Source organism: Nuphar pumila, chromosome 14, assembly GCF_984573655.1.
Source record: "Nuphar pumila chromosome 14, dmNupPumi1.hap1.1, whole genome shotgun sequence".
Taxonomy (NCBI): domain Eukaryota; kingdom Viridiplantae; phylum Streptophyta; class Magnoliopsida; order Nymphaeales; family Nymphaeaceae; genus Nuphar; species Nuphar pumila.
Window position 1 is genome coordinate 8,663,244 of NC_143262.1, and position 14,248 is coordinate 8,677,491.

Consider the following 14,248-nt stretch of genomic DNA (forward strand, 5'->3'; position numbering starts at 1 on the left):
GGGCAACTTGTGTTGTGAACGTCACCAAGTTGACGGGACGTCACTAGTTAGAAATCCATGAGGGGCATCTCTTGCCATAAGTAAAAAACAGGGTGTACACCCCCATGAGCACGAGGACCTCAACAGTTCAACAACCAGAGGCCAGCCAATGTGTGTCCCGTACACAAGAATACAGTCCTAACTTGAGAAACACGTACAAAGAGAAATCACCAGCAAAGAATGCAGTGTTGATAAACAGAGAAAGAACCATACTACAAAAGTAACAAGACAAACGAGTATTAAAATTAACATGCTCTCCGATGCACAACAAATTGCTCCAGTCACACTACCGTATTTTGCAAGTAACCAAACCATGTCTCGGTGCTGAACTTGCTCTTCCAACAAAACGGTTACCATGCAAACACTCGCCAGCTAAGAGGAAGGTAAGAGTAGACAGATGAAACAAAGAATGTCAAAATTGGAAGCTTCATTCATTCTCTAAATTAAACAGAAGAAATAAGGAAAAACCTACTTTCCTCTCTCCGTATGGGAAAATGAATGTTAGACTGGAAAACAAATGCTGGAAGTAGGCATCATTTAGAGATATAGAGAGTCCAAAACGAAAGCTCAAGTTGTATCACCCATTCTGCCGCTCTTTACATTTTTTTTTTCTCCCCCAACTCAGCAGATTGCAGCGTTCTGCAAGCACTTTTAAAAAAGCCAAAAAAAAAGTGTTAAAAATGTGTGGTCTCTTTACTTGGCCACCCCACTTGTCTTGCCAGTAGGCTTCTTACCACCATTGATCTCCTCTTTACTCTCTGCTTTGCTAACACAGGTCACACTTTGGCCAAATCTCTCCCCCTTAGGCTCCACATTCTCACCTGAATCGGAGATTGGCTTGCCGTCATCTTTTTCTGAAAGCTGACCATTTGTCAGTGAGTTATCCAGGAGACACGCAGACTCTACCGTTGAGCTTGTTTCACCTGAGGCTGCAACACCTTGCTGTTGCAATGGTGGGTGCCCGGGGCCAGCTGGAGGAAGGAAAACTCCAGTTCCAGGAACTAGCATTCTAGGTGGTGCAGGCCTTGTGGCTGTGGACCACCCAACCGTGGTGACAGACACTGGTACAGGAGGTGGCGGATAAGGCGCTGCAGGTACCGGAGGTGGCGGATAAGGCACTGCAGGTACCACAGATGCACCTAAGAAGATTGGCTGGATGTCATTTGCAGGCAGATGCTGCGGACGGACAGGAGGCACAGGCAGGACACCAGTCGAGAGGACTGGACTGTAGTGCTTGGGACCGGGATGGCGAACCATGTTTGGGATCCGGGGAAGTACTACCCATGGAGCAGGCGGCACAGGTGATTGAAGGCGTGTTCCATCAGCAAATAGCAGTTTCTTGGACTGAGACTTGGTGAAAGTGATGATAACACGCTGCTTCCGAATGGAAGGAATTGCATGTTTGGCAAAGTCTGCACTCTTGCCTCTCATAACTACTAGAGACCTGCAAAAGTGACTGCATGTTAGCATAGAAGAATCTCAAAGCAGAAACAACACACACCCGAAACAGAAAGTAGGAATCACTACTTACCCAGCTGTTAGAGACAGCTTAAGGGGACCCCTGTAATCACCAGGATGATCTATAGTTACCACCCTGCCAAACACCATGCTGCATTTTGTCAAGAACAGACTGCAGAGCGGCCTTCCGAACCAAGGTGGGCACATGTGCGGCTGGGAATGATCCCCCTAAGTATCAAAATCTAGGGTTAAGAACTTTTGTTTTTCATTCCATCAAGCTTAAAGATTAGTAGAAAGTTTCACCTCATTGAAGAAGTCAATGATACAAGAGTCTGGTTTTACACTCATCACTTGAAGTTGGACTAATCGATCACCAACATTTTGCAGTTCTCTAGGGATAGGCTCCACCTTACAGTCTGCAATATGCAACCAAATTCAAAAAAGAAATTTCATTTTAAGACAATCAATTTATGCTGAAAAAGAGCTTGCCTCTGGATGTCCCAGTTCCAGTATCATCTTCTGGAGGTCCATCAATGATGGGAATACCAAACTGGAGTGATTCTCTTCCCCGACCTTTCATGGGCCTCTTCAAAGGCACAAATGTCTGCCCTGCTCATTGGCATAACCCAGTAATTGTTATCTATATACACTGCCAAAATTTACTTAGGATGGAAGTTTACATAGAGAGAGAGAGAAGAAAAGAAATATCATAATAGCATGTTTGAAGTTAAAAACAAGAAGAAAGCAAGGAACAAATAAAGAATATTTTCTTGATCCTGTACAATAATTGAATCTGAAAAAATTATATGGCAAAATTACTGACCCAAGTAAAAGCTATTGTCAGGCATTGGTCAAGAAGTACAAATGCAGACTATGGTGGATAGCTATAGCATGAGAATGACTTCTAAAGGCACTTTTCTTAGTTCTATTGATTATGATAGCCAAAGACACTACGTATTTTAATTATCCAGTTGCTGCATTATTGCTAGTAAACTTTAGTGTGATTTTAGCTGCCACGTACATAATTAAACCATAGTTTGAAAACTCACCGGGTCAACCCGCTGACTCGGTTGACTAGGTCCGGATCATCCAAGTACTGGGTCAAAATCCAGTATAACTCGCCTGTGTACAAAACTCAGCCGAGTCAGCTGAGTTTTAGCATGACTCGGCCGAGTTTGCCCATGACTCGGCCGAGTTTGCCCATGACTCAGCCGAGTCATGCATATATATATATACATATATGATATATTTTATATATAATTACATATATTTATATGAAATATAATATAAATATTATGTATATTATATATAAAAATATAGTTATACATGCATTTATAATATTATAGATTAAAATATTATAAAAAATATCGTATAATGCATATTATATATAATATATTGATAACATACTATGAAATATACATAGTATATATATAAGTATATATTTTATATAAAATATAAATTTAACATGACCCGGCCAAGTCACCGAGTTGAACCCGTTCGAGTCACTCAAGGATGAGCCGAGTGACGAGTCACCAGGTTTTAAAACCATGAATTAAACACAAGGAGTTAACGTTTAAGACAACAAGGTTCAGAAACTAACCTCAAACATCGTAAATCATTTGTTTACAAGAAAATTGATCATCAACAAAGCTAAAATATGTTCAAACTGATCTGGAAGGCGGAGATGACAATTACACACTTGACAGAGACCAACCTCAATCACTTCTCCCCACTATGACTACAAAAAAAAGATAAATGTATTTTCTCACCATATGATCATATAATAATATATTGTCAAAGATACACAATAAAATGAAGCTAACATAGTGCCAAACATGCATGACAAAATGACCTAAGCAAAACTAAAGAATTGTAGGAACAAATGAGAAGCTCGTTCATCATCTTCATACAAGATGAGCTGAACAAAACCAAAGACAGAAATTTTACAAAGAAAATAAAACGATAATCTTGTGTTATCGTAGGAAACAAAATAGTAGATTTTTGTCTTTTTCTCTGCCTTGTAGGACTGCCTTAGACATTTTTTTCATTCCCTTAATTTGAAAAGGATTAAGAGAGGAAACGTTGGCACTAAAATCTGTTTCCTGCATGATAAATTTATTTTTATTTTTCTCAAAGGAAAGATGACTGTGCATGCTTGATTCATTCTTTTTCTGTGTTTGGATTCCATTGCTCTTGCTTACCATAGTCGACCCACTGTATTGGCTTACATAGCCAGCTAGGTCTGCTCTTGAGCATGCTTAGGCGACCCACTGTGTTGGGTTACCATAGTCATCTCATTCTGATCTTGAGCCTGCTTCTTTCCTGGTTCACACTTACCTGATCAGCCTTACCTTGCTTGGATTTCAAATTCTGAATTTGATCTTTCTTCTTTCCTGGTTCACACTTACCTGATTCAGCCTTACCTTTCTTATTTCCTGGTTCACACTTGATTCAGCCTTACCTTGCTTGGATTTACCTTGCTTGGGTTTCAATGCAGTCTCAATCTGATCTGGAGTTCTCTTCTTTCCTTTAAGAGAATGATTCAAATTTGAATCAAGGTGTCGACCTCGATGTGCTGGATATGGAGCAATCTACTGGATCTGGAGCAATGTTAATCTTATTACTCCCCCTCAAACGATGTCGTTCACACAGGTCGAGTTTGTTTTGCAAACCAATGAACTGTGCTTTGGTTAAGGGCTTGGTAAAAATGTCTCCAAGTTGCTATTTGGAAGAGACATATTTGGTGACCAAGGTTTCCTCTCTTACCTTTTTATGAACATAATGATAATCAATTTGAATGCATTTGGATCAATTATGAAAAACTAGATTTGCATATATGAAGAGCACAGATGTTGTCACAGTGTAAAAAAGGCACATTGAATAAGAGAATTCCAATATCCCGAAGAATGAATGAGATCCAAGTGATTTCTGTTGTAGTAGAGGCCATTGATCTATATTCGGCTTCAGCACTGGATCGAGCCACTGTACTTTATTTCTTGGCACCCCAAGAAATGAGGTAGCTACCAAGAAAAGTACAGAACCCTGTGGTGGATCGCTTGGTGTCTGGACAACCAGCCCAATCTGCATCAGAAAAATCATAAAGATCAAGAGTACTTTGTTTTAATATTCGTAAACCAAAATCCATAGTTCTTTTGATATATTTAAGAGTTCGTTTAGCAGCTTAAAAATGAGCAACTTTGGGATCATGCATAAATTGGCTAACAAAATTAACGTTGTAGGATATTTTGGGTCGAGTAATAATCAAATATTGGAGAGCGCCCACTAAACTTCTATACAAAGTAGGGTCATGAAATTTTTCACCGAGATTTAATTGGTATTTTTGAGCCATGGGATTAGCAATGGCTTTACAATCTTGCATTTGTGCCTGTTCTAAGAGATCCTTGGCATATTTTTCTTGACACAAAAACATTCTACGATTGTAGTCAACTTCAGTACCCAAGAAAAAATATAGGTGTCCCAAATCTTTAATAGGAAATTCATGCCCAATTTTATCAATGAATCCTTGTAATAAGCTCAAGACTGCTTCCTGACAGTATCATAGCATCGACGTATATCAGCAAAATTTAGGTTTGTGAAGCATGGTGACTTACGAACATGAAAAGATCATTTGCGAGAAAAATACTTAATCTATGAAAGCAGGTCTTTGAAGCTTGCTTGAGCCCATAGAGAGCCTTTTTCAATTTGCAAACATACTCAAGATTGTTGGTATCTTTGTATCCTGGAGGTTGTTTCATGAGAACTTCCTCTTTCAAAATCCATGAAGAAAGGCATTTCTAATATCAAGTTGACGAATATCTCATCCTTTGACATTAACAATGGCCTTATAATGGGAGAGAAGGTTTCATAAAAATTGATGCCGTTAATGAGTGAATCCTCGAGCAACAAGGCAGGCTTTGAGATGATCAAGGGCCCCATCAGGTTTTAAATTAACCTTGTAGACCCATTTCGAGCCCACAACATTATCATTGACTCTTTTAGAGATGAGATCCCAAGTGTCATTGGCGAGAAGATCTTCTATCTCTTCATCCATGGTTGCCTTCCATTCCAGATGAGAAAGAGCATCCCTAATATTTTGAGGTTCCTTAGGAACGATTTTGACAATATCATGCAGGCCGACATATTTGGGATTTGGCTTAAAAATCCCATGCATGGATCTAGTAATAACTTGGTTCTCATTATTGATAACATAGTGAAAGCTAATTTGGTAGTGTTTCTATGCTTTCGTTTGGAGACCCTATTTTGTTCAGGAGTCTTAGGACACAAAATCTGTCTTTTGATACCAAGATCATCTAAATATTTCGCCACTATCCGGTTTGTCACCCTATCCTTTATCATACAACCAGAGGCAAAGAATTTAAAAACATATGGCAAATCCGTAGTTAGTTGGTTGATTGATAGGAGATCCTTTTAATTTTCGGTATATATAAAACATTTCTCAAGGTTCTTTGAGGCATTTTGTTGAGCATAAAAGGCAATTTGTTGAGAGTTAAGTCTCTTGAATCTTATTTTTGACCTCATGACTCTGGAGCAGGGGTATCACCTTCTTCATATATGAAGGTACAGGGGGCATGATCATGGATGTGACAAAGGATTCATATCCTTGCCCAAGTCCCTGGAGAAGCTAAAAGACTTTAGCCTTGTCCTCTACGAGCTTTTCAATGGCAGCAAGATCGTCACAAAATCCTTTGAACTTGCTTATGTAATCAGTGAGAGAGTCATTATCTTGCTTTAGAGACATTATTTGTTGCATCAGGTGGAATTTTCGCTCCTGCGAATCTTGAGCAAAAGCGTACACGAGAGTCGTCCAGATTTCTCTCAAGGTTTTCGATCCTACAACCAAGACAAGAACACTCTCGGAGAGAGTCCCTGTGATCGAACCTCTAAGGAGATGGTCAGATATACACCAGGCATGGTAAGCAGGATTCGGTACTTCTGAAACTTCGATGTTTCCCTAGGCAATATGCTTGATAGTAGGCTCGGGTGGATGAGAATCTCCATTAAGTAATCCATGAAGATCCTGGCTTTCCATAAGAGCCGGGACTTGGGTTTTCCATAGCAAGAAGTTGCTATGGTTTAATTTGAGTGTCACAAAGTTTGACACGTTCAAAGTGGCCAGGTATGGAAACATAAGTGATCCCATGGTGGTGGATGAAGAAGCCATGACTGAAAAATGCAAGAGCAGGGAGAAAAAGTGACTATACCTCACTTCAAAAGGTGCAGCTCTGATACCATAAAGAAAAGTGAGAAAGAGGAGAAATAATAACAAGATTGGGTAACGTGGTTCAGTCTATGCAACCTACGTCCATGACCAGAAAATTGCCTGTCTTCACTATATTAAGTTAATCAGCTCATTCATCATCTTCATACAAGATGAGCTGAACCAAACCAAAGTCAGAAATTTTACAAAGAAAAAAAAACGATAATCTTGTGTTATCGTAGGTTCCAAAATAGGTAGATTTTTGTCTTTTTCTCTGCCTTTTAGGACTGCCTTAGACATTTTCTTCATTTCCTTAATTTGAAAAGGCTCGAGAGAGGAAACATTGGCACTAAAATCTGTTTCCTGCATGATAGATTTATTTTTATTTTTCTCAAAGGAAAGATGATTGTGCATGCTTGATTCATTCTTTTTCTGTTTTTGGATTCCATTGCTCTTGCTTACCATAGTCAACCCACTGTGTTGGCTTACCAATTAGGCCAGATCCGATTATGTTAGATTCAGTAGTGCCTACATCCAAAGCAAATCCAAACCGTTTACATCCCTAGCAATTGCATAATATTGTTATATAAAATATAGTAACTGATTTCCAACTGTCTGGCTGCAAAACAATTTCTTGGCTCTGAATTGATGAAGGTGCTGAGTTGAGGGCTCCGAAGATTGTTGAGGGTAGTTAATGGCTCTCAAGAAGCCTGAAAGACTCAGCAGTGCATTATATGTTGCTATTACATGGAAAATGACATGGAAGGACCAACATCTCTTAGCATCCGCAACTTATAAGAAGAATTACTCATATAATTGCTTCTACTCCAAATCTCAGTGTTGGAAGGCTAACTGTTGAAAGTGGATAAAACCAAGAAACAATAGGATTATGGAAGCCATAACCATAATGTCTACTTTAGAGCAACTACATGATGAATTGGAGTAAGCAATATCTAAACATGGGAACATAAAAAATAAGCAAATGCAGAAACTTTTAGAGAACCAAATTCCTTGTATGCCCAGACAGTCTTCTTTCGAAATCAATCAAGGATGACAGGCCTCAACTCAAAATCCTATTGTGCGATGATCTACAACATCTACAGTTAAAAGAGTAGAGAATAGAACATTTGTTTGAAGAAAGAATATTGAACACAAACTTTTCTCCCCCAAACACTCAACCAGCATTCAGGCCAACCAAGCAGAACCATCTCTCTCTTTAAAAAAATCATCCTTTACAGTTGCTTCAGCATGTTTAGCTGTTTCCTTTTTTCTATTTTTCCTATCAAAATATCCATTGTTAGTGTGAATGATGGATGAGAATATTAAAGAATGGTTTTGTAGATTAAAGAAAAAATTGTTCCAATAGAATGATTTGCACAGTTTAGTAATTGTTCAAAGCACAGGATATATGTCAATGATAATATAGTGTTATTAGTATGGAATTGTCTCATACAAAGCTGATCCCTATAAAGTCGATCAGGTAGATCACATCTGTATGGTCAAAATTTAAAAACAGAACAAAAAAAACCTGAAAACCCATCTGACATATTTTATTTAGCATGCTTTCATCACTCTATGGGCATGTTTGGTTGCATCTCATGTGATTTGGAGTCATGCAATTTCAAATCGCATATTCCACCTTCTGATTTGAAATCACATGAGATTCACTCCAAACCTGATTTCAAATTACATTTTGTTTCTCTTTTTTTTTTCTGATGTTTGGTTGTGCAAATGAGATTCATTCTCTCATTTGCATGAGATTCTGAATCTCATGAAAGGATACCAAGAATTCCCTATATATATATATATATATATATATATATATATATATATATATATATATATATATATATATATATATATATATATATATATATATATATATACACATGGGCTTACTTTTGGTACTCTCAATAGTAACACACTACCCAACAGAAAGTCAAAGTTGCACTTACTATCTACAGAATGAGTCCTTCAAGAATATAGATGTGTTTACCATGGTTTGTTGAGTGAGAAACATGCTTTGATGTAAAATTGTTCTCACTAATTGTGAATTTTTTTAGCATTGTGGGCCATTGTTTTTCCAAAATCCTTTGGAAACTTGTATCCACATCAAAGTCTCTTAATTTAATGCATGTTCAAAAGAAACATAAAGAAGAAACTACACAGATCACATCTATATGGTCAGATCCACAAAACATTCAATGCGATATTAGAAAATCAATGCAGCCACTATGTAGTATGGTACTATTCAATGTACCAAAGGGATATGTGTGTGCATGAAAATGTGTAGGTGCGAGTTGGGTTTGGTGCAAACTTGTGCCGAATGACATTGGCCACACAATTCAAAAAAAAAAAATCAAAACCTTTAGAGGTGGTAATAAACTGCAGCCAAAGATATTTAGTGGTGGTCAGTTTTTTTACTGCCATTAAAGGTATCCTTCATTGGCATTTTGACCACCATTAGAAGTCACTTTTGCACAAACTTTTTTGCCTGAAACCAGAATTGGGTAATCCGAGGCATTGGTTGGTCTGTATGATGGTTCACACAGGCCTGGTTCACACCTCTCCTAGCCCATCCAGAACAAGGCTTAGGATGCCCACCTGACGTGGTCAAAATAGGCATGCTCAAGCAAGCTGCCCCAGCCCTACCCGTGTTTTTCCCTTTTGAAAAATGAGGCAAGCCAGTAGGTGGCCTGTCTGAAAAAATCAAGTGGGCCAGCCCGTTGCTCTACTCTAATAAGAATATAACTAGATGCTCAGGAAAACACAGAATTTGTGCCCAATCAATATTGAAAAAGCAATGCTTTGCCAACAGCATTACAAAGTTTTATTATGACAGCACCATGTGTCCTAGCAAAGCACGACATGGTCATTGGAAAGGAAATTGTTCAAGTTCCAATAAAAATAAACATAATAATAACAACAACAACAATAATATGGAATTTTCCATAAAGTTTCATTCAGCACCACAACATAGACCGAACTAGAAAATGCTTAAAGAAAGGGAGAACTTAAAAAAATGAAATGAAGAAAACAAAATCAGTTTACCTTGAAATTCCCCTCTTCGACCAGCAGATCTAAGTTCATTTGCCAATGAGAGAAACTGTGAGATTTCAGGACTATCAAAAAAATCTTCATAAAGTTCAAGTCCTTCAACAACATTGACCTGAACACAGGAAAGACATGGTTATCAAAGCCTTGGCCAAAGCCTCATGGCCTAGAAGGCCAGAACAGAGAAAAAAAGAATTGCACCCAGAAGTTCATGACAGTTGCATAGAAGTTCTAGATGCTATCAACTACACAAAGGAATAGCATTTGAAACCAATATCCTACCATCTTCCCGTCCAAGATTTCAGAACCCACAAAAGTTTTAGGAACTGGAACACTGTTCTGCTTCTCGTCTTGTTTCCTTTTAGTATCAGTATCATCCTTTTGAACAGCAGTCTTATAATGTCCTGAAGGAACAAGGACACCAATATTGTAAAATAGCTTTCCAATCAATAGATGGTATTCCAAATAAAAGCTTCCAATAGAAACAGAAACTAGGTTTACATAAACAAAAATTACAGCAAAAGAATATATGTTGCATTTACATTCGTGGAATATATGTATGAATATATACGTCTGTGCATGTGCATGTGCATATGTATTTGCAACTCTAGAAGAAAGAATCATTTGTTTGTCATGCCAATGAAAAGACTATACTATATTCAGGTTGAAGTTATAGAATCCCACAGGGGCAATCCCTAGTTTCCATAGGTTAGTAATATAGTGGAAAGGCCATGCCATATACATATGCATTTATTCAAAAACAGAACTGAAAAAAAAGGATCAGCATGAGTATTGTGTGCATTACATATAGCAGGTGTTACATGCCAAATTTGAGAGATCTATCATCTATCGCACTGCCAGGAAAAGATCAACAAATAAATTGCAAGAAGAAGAATACATTTGTTGCAGCTCAGGAAGGGAAATTATGGTTAGTCTAGAAAAGCAAAAACTAATTATATGCAATTCGAGGTCGTGTTGGAGATATGTTAGAATAAGATCACAATGAAATAAAAAAGAACCAAACTGTTACTGCACCATCTTGTCTTAGTTTGCCAGACAGAGGGAAAAATATTGCCAAGCAGGCAAGCACAAAAAAACAGCAATACAATAACCATGCACCCCGTTCGGTATTTAAATGTATTTTTAAATACATATTACACTGAAGCATACCTTTTACGAAGGGGGCTGCCCCACCATTCAAAACCTTTTTCTCAGAGCTCCCACACCCGGTTGCCATAACGTTACATCCGTTTTGTGTGTTGTAATCTGCCTCAGGATTCAACGCATCCACCCCTGCATAGCAAGCATGCAATTTATCAATGACATTCATCACTAGAAGTACAGCGAGTTCCAGGACTTTTTGATGGTGGATAACAAAGCCCTACTAATTCAACCACCACCAAATGCGTATGTCATACAATATAGAATTGACTATGTGTCATGTATAACCAATGCATCCCCAACAAAATGGAAGAGGAAAAAGTAAAAACAAAGCGCAAACAATATCTTCATAACAAACGGGTGAAAATTAAATAATAGGCTACATATGGAAGCTTTTATAATGACAACCTCTCCTGATTTCTGACAATGATATCAGCATTAGGTTCCAAAAACTCTTTCAAGAAAATTCCTAATTTTGTTGAGTGCAATCTATAATAATCATAAGTTGCACAAATGAATAAGAATCACTTCCTGAACCTCAAATGATCAGTGCGTTACCTTCCTTCTCGTCCCCAGACTTTGTTCCATTTTCTAATACCACCCCGCAATTGCTTCCTTTCTGCTCCGCCTCTGCTCGCTCATTGTTCTCAGACGGGATAAAACTCCCCGCGGAAGATGCAGCACCAACCTTACCGATTTCACCTCCAGAAGTATCATTCTCCAAGCTCTTCTTGATACCGGTCGCTGATGCAGATGATTCTTGATGGAGGCAATGTGGATCCACCTCCACGCCGTGATTATCCCTCGCATTTTCTGCTACCATTCCTTTGTTCCCACGTCCGAAACCTGCAATCTGGAGAGCCTGTTTCTTCACGTCGGGCATGGGTTGAGGGAAGGGCCCCGTTGCTGAGGCCGGATCGGAATGCCTGGACTGCCTCCACCAAGCAACCTGCTGAAGAGAGTGCATTACGTCAGCCACCGAAAAGTACTGCTGCATATGGAGAACAGGAGTCCAGGGAGATCGCCGCTGCTGAATGCATCCGATCGCGACCTCATACTCCCCGGGCTCGCCGATGCACCTCATGTGATAGCACAGGGAGTCGATGATCGCATTGGCCGCCGCGAATTCGGCCCGCAGCCACAAGATGAACGTGTCCCGCTCGTCCGGGAACCACTGCCGCTGCTGAACATCATTGCCGTTCTGGAACTGCATTCTATCTGGAACGCGCAAACCGCTCTTGATCGTCGCATCTCCGGATGGCATGGTTCGGGACGAAAGCCGGTGCTATCCCAATCGCATTTCACACAGATCCCTCACCTCCTGCGGTAGATCCAACCATCCAACGATCTAACGCCTAAAATCCCCCCGTCGCAGGACGAATCTTCGCCACTCCGACAACTCTAAATACATCACGAATCTTCTCTTCTCTTCCCACCAAAACGACCTATCTTTAGCCTCAGATATATTGATTTCCCTTAACGAAACAAGCAATAATCCAACAACTGCAGAACTCGCTCGAACCCAGCTAAATTTATCACGAAACGCTCAAAATCAAACAATCGCGATCTGGATCCGATTATCCAAAAGCAAAACAAACGATTAACCAAACAAACAGCCGAATCGGGGTCAAAACAAAACAGAACAAATAAATGCTCAGAATCCGGGAGAAAATCTGAGTGATACTTCCAGTTCGAGCTACACTTCGCGGACCACTGACGGCCGTCCGATCCCCGTCCAATCTATGGCAATCGGACGACTCCCGACCGCGTTCTCGATCCGATACAACGACTCGCCGGCTATCAGTCAGATAAAAACGCACAAATACGTTCACCCGGAAAACAAACAAATAAGTAATAAAAATAAACCGTCCGCCGGGACTCAGAGATCGGAATTCTCGAATCGAGAGCCAAAATGCTGAGCAAAACGAAACGAGATCTCATGCAAAACTCCTAGATCTGGACGACGTCCCCTCCTAGTCGTAAAGACGATGAGAAGCCTCCAGAGATCGGTAGTCGGGAAGAGCAAATAAAGAAATCGAGAGAGAGAGAGAGAAGTACAGAGAAAGAACAGACTACACAGACCGATCGCCGAAACGAAGAGAGGACTTGGCTCAGAGAGAGAGAGAGAGAGGGAGGAGGGCTACCGAAGGAGAAGAATCAGTACAGAAGAAAGAGGGAGAGAGGCAGGAGGGGGAGGTTGGCCCCTGAGAACGCATCCAGAGGCAGACGGCGCCTGCTTTTCTCAGGGAGCCAAGGAGTGGTCAGAGAGAGAGAACAAAGGGGGGGCATGGTTACTTGGAAATTCGGTAAAAAGTGGCGTGGGGTCCACGGAGGTGATCGGGACCAGCCGGTGTGAGGCGACGGATGTGGCTGAGGTGGCACCCGGGTGACCGCCTCGCCGGGCCCTTTAGCTGGTGGCTTCGTTGAAGACCGGCGCGAGGCCCCCGCTTTTAAAGTGAACGCTCGCGAAAAGTTCAGGTCTAATTTGCACAAATATTTGTGCATTAAGCACCTGATCACCCTCCATCTTGAGAACAGGGCCTGCAGGTGTCTACACGAGAGGAGCAGATCAGGTAACATGAGCGTTTATGCTCATGCCCACATCGTGGCCATCCGATTTGCATTTTAAAAAGCTCAAAAGTCAACAAAGCCATGTGGCATTTTGTTGAGGTGGCGCAGCGAAAAGTCTTTAAGTGATAGTGGCAGCAGATAGGTTGAAGTCAACATAGAGTGAAGAGGAAAAAAAGAAAACAGAGGATAGATTGAAGCTTGAAGGTTTGCTTTGAAGGCTTTACGGTGTGTTGTATTGCATATCACCATAGGAGCCGAGTCCCATGTTTATATAGCTTTCGGATTTCCTCTCTCGGCTTAGCAGACGGTTGAGAGAATAACGGTGAGTTCAATGTATTTGATAAACTGAAATTTGAAATTTAAATAAAAATGTTGATTTGTAAAACGGAATTAGCTTATCCATGAGCAGGCCTACTCATGGATAAGCACAACATGCAGTGCATGACCACACGCACCAACATCTCTCACTTGGACATGAGACTGCTCAATTTGCTCCCACTATTATAGGCTTCCTTGAATTGATTACAGATTTTCTGTTAAGGATTTCTTTCGTAATCATATATATTTTAATCTCATTCGGGCAATATGCTTGGTAAACAAGTCTTCTACAATATCCTTAGTTAAGGGATCTGCTACCATATCCAATGTAAGAAGGTAGTCTAGAGTTATTTCATTGTTTTCAATCATATTGTGTATGTAGTGGTATTTCACCATTATATGCTTGCTCTTGAAGTTATCAACTCCACT

At 40.0% G+C, this 14,248-nt stretch overlaps 1 protein-coding gene across 1 annotated transcript; it reads right to left on the reverse strand.

Moving 5' to 3' along the window:
• Positions 1–449: 449 nt before the first annotated feature.
• LOC149816270 (RNA demethylase ALKBH10B-like) lies at positions 450–13,135 on the reverse strand. Its single transcript, XM_089986673.1, has 9 exons — positions 11,489–13,135; positions 10,940–11,062; positions 10,052–10,173; positions 9,767–9,884; positions 1,987–2,106; positions 1,801–1,913; positions 1,571–1,725; positions 774–1,483; positions 450–687 (listed from the first exon to the last, which is right to left on the reverse strand). Exons 1-9 carry the CDS (start codon positions 12,192–12,194, stop codon positions 617–619), a joined length of 2,238 nt encoding a protein of 745 aa, XP_089842799.1. The 5' UTR covers positions 12,195–13,135; the 3' UTR covers positions 450–616.
• Positions 13,136–14,248: the final 1,113 nt, after the last annotated feature.

Bases quoted from the DNA above. Each gene is read 5' to 3' on its own strand.
- LOC149816270 (XM_089986673.1), bottom strand. From the start codon at position 12,194: ATGCCATCCGGAGATGCGACGATCAAGAGCGGTTTGCGCGTTCCAGAT. The intron at 11,063-11,488 runs GTAACGCACTGA...CTTGCTATGCAG, and splicing joins GTCTGGGGACGAGAAGGAAG to GGGTGGATGCGTTGAATCCT. The intron at 688-773 runs GTAAGAAGCCTA...CTTTTTTAAAAG, and splicing joins TAAAGAGGAGATCAATGGTG to TGCTTGCAGAACGCTGCAAT.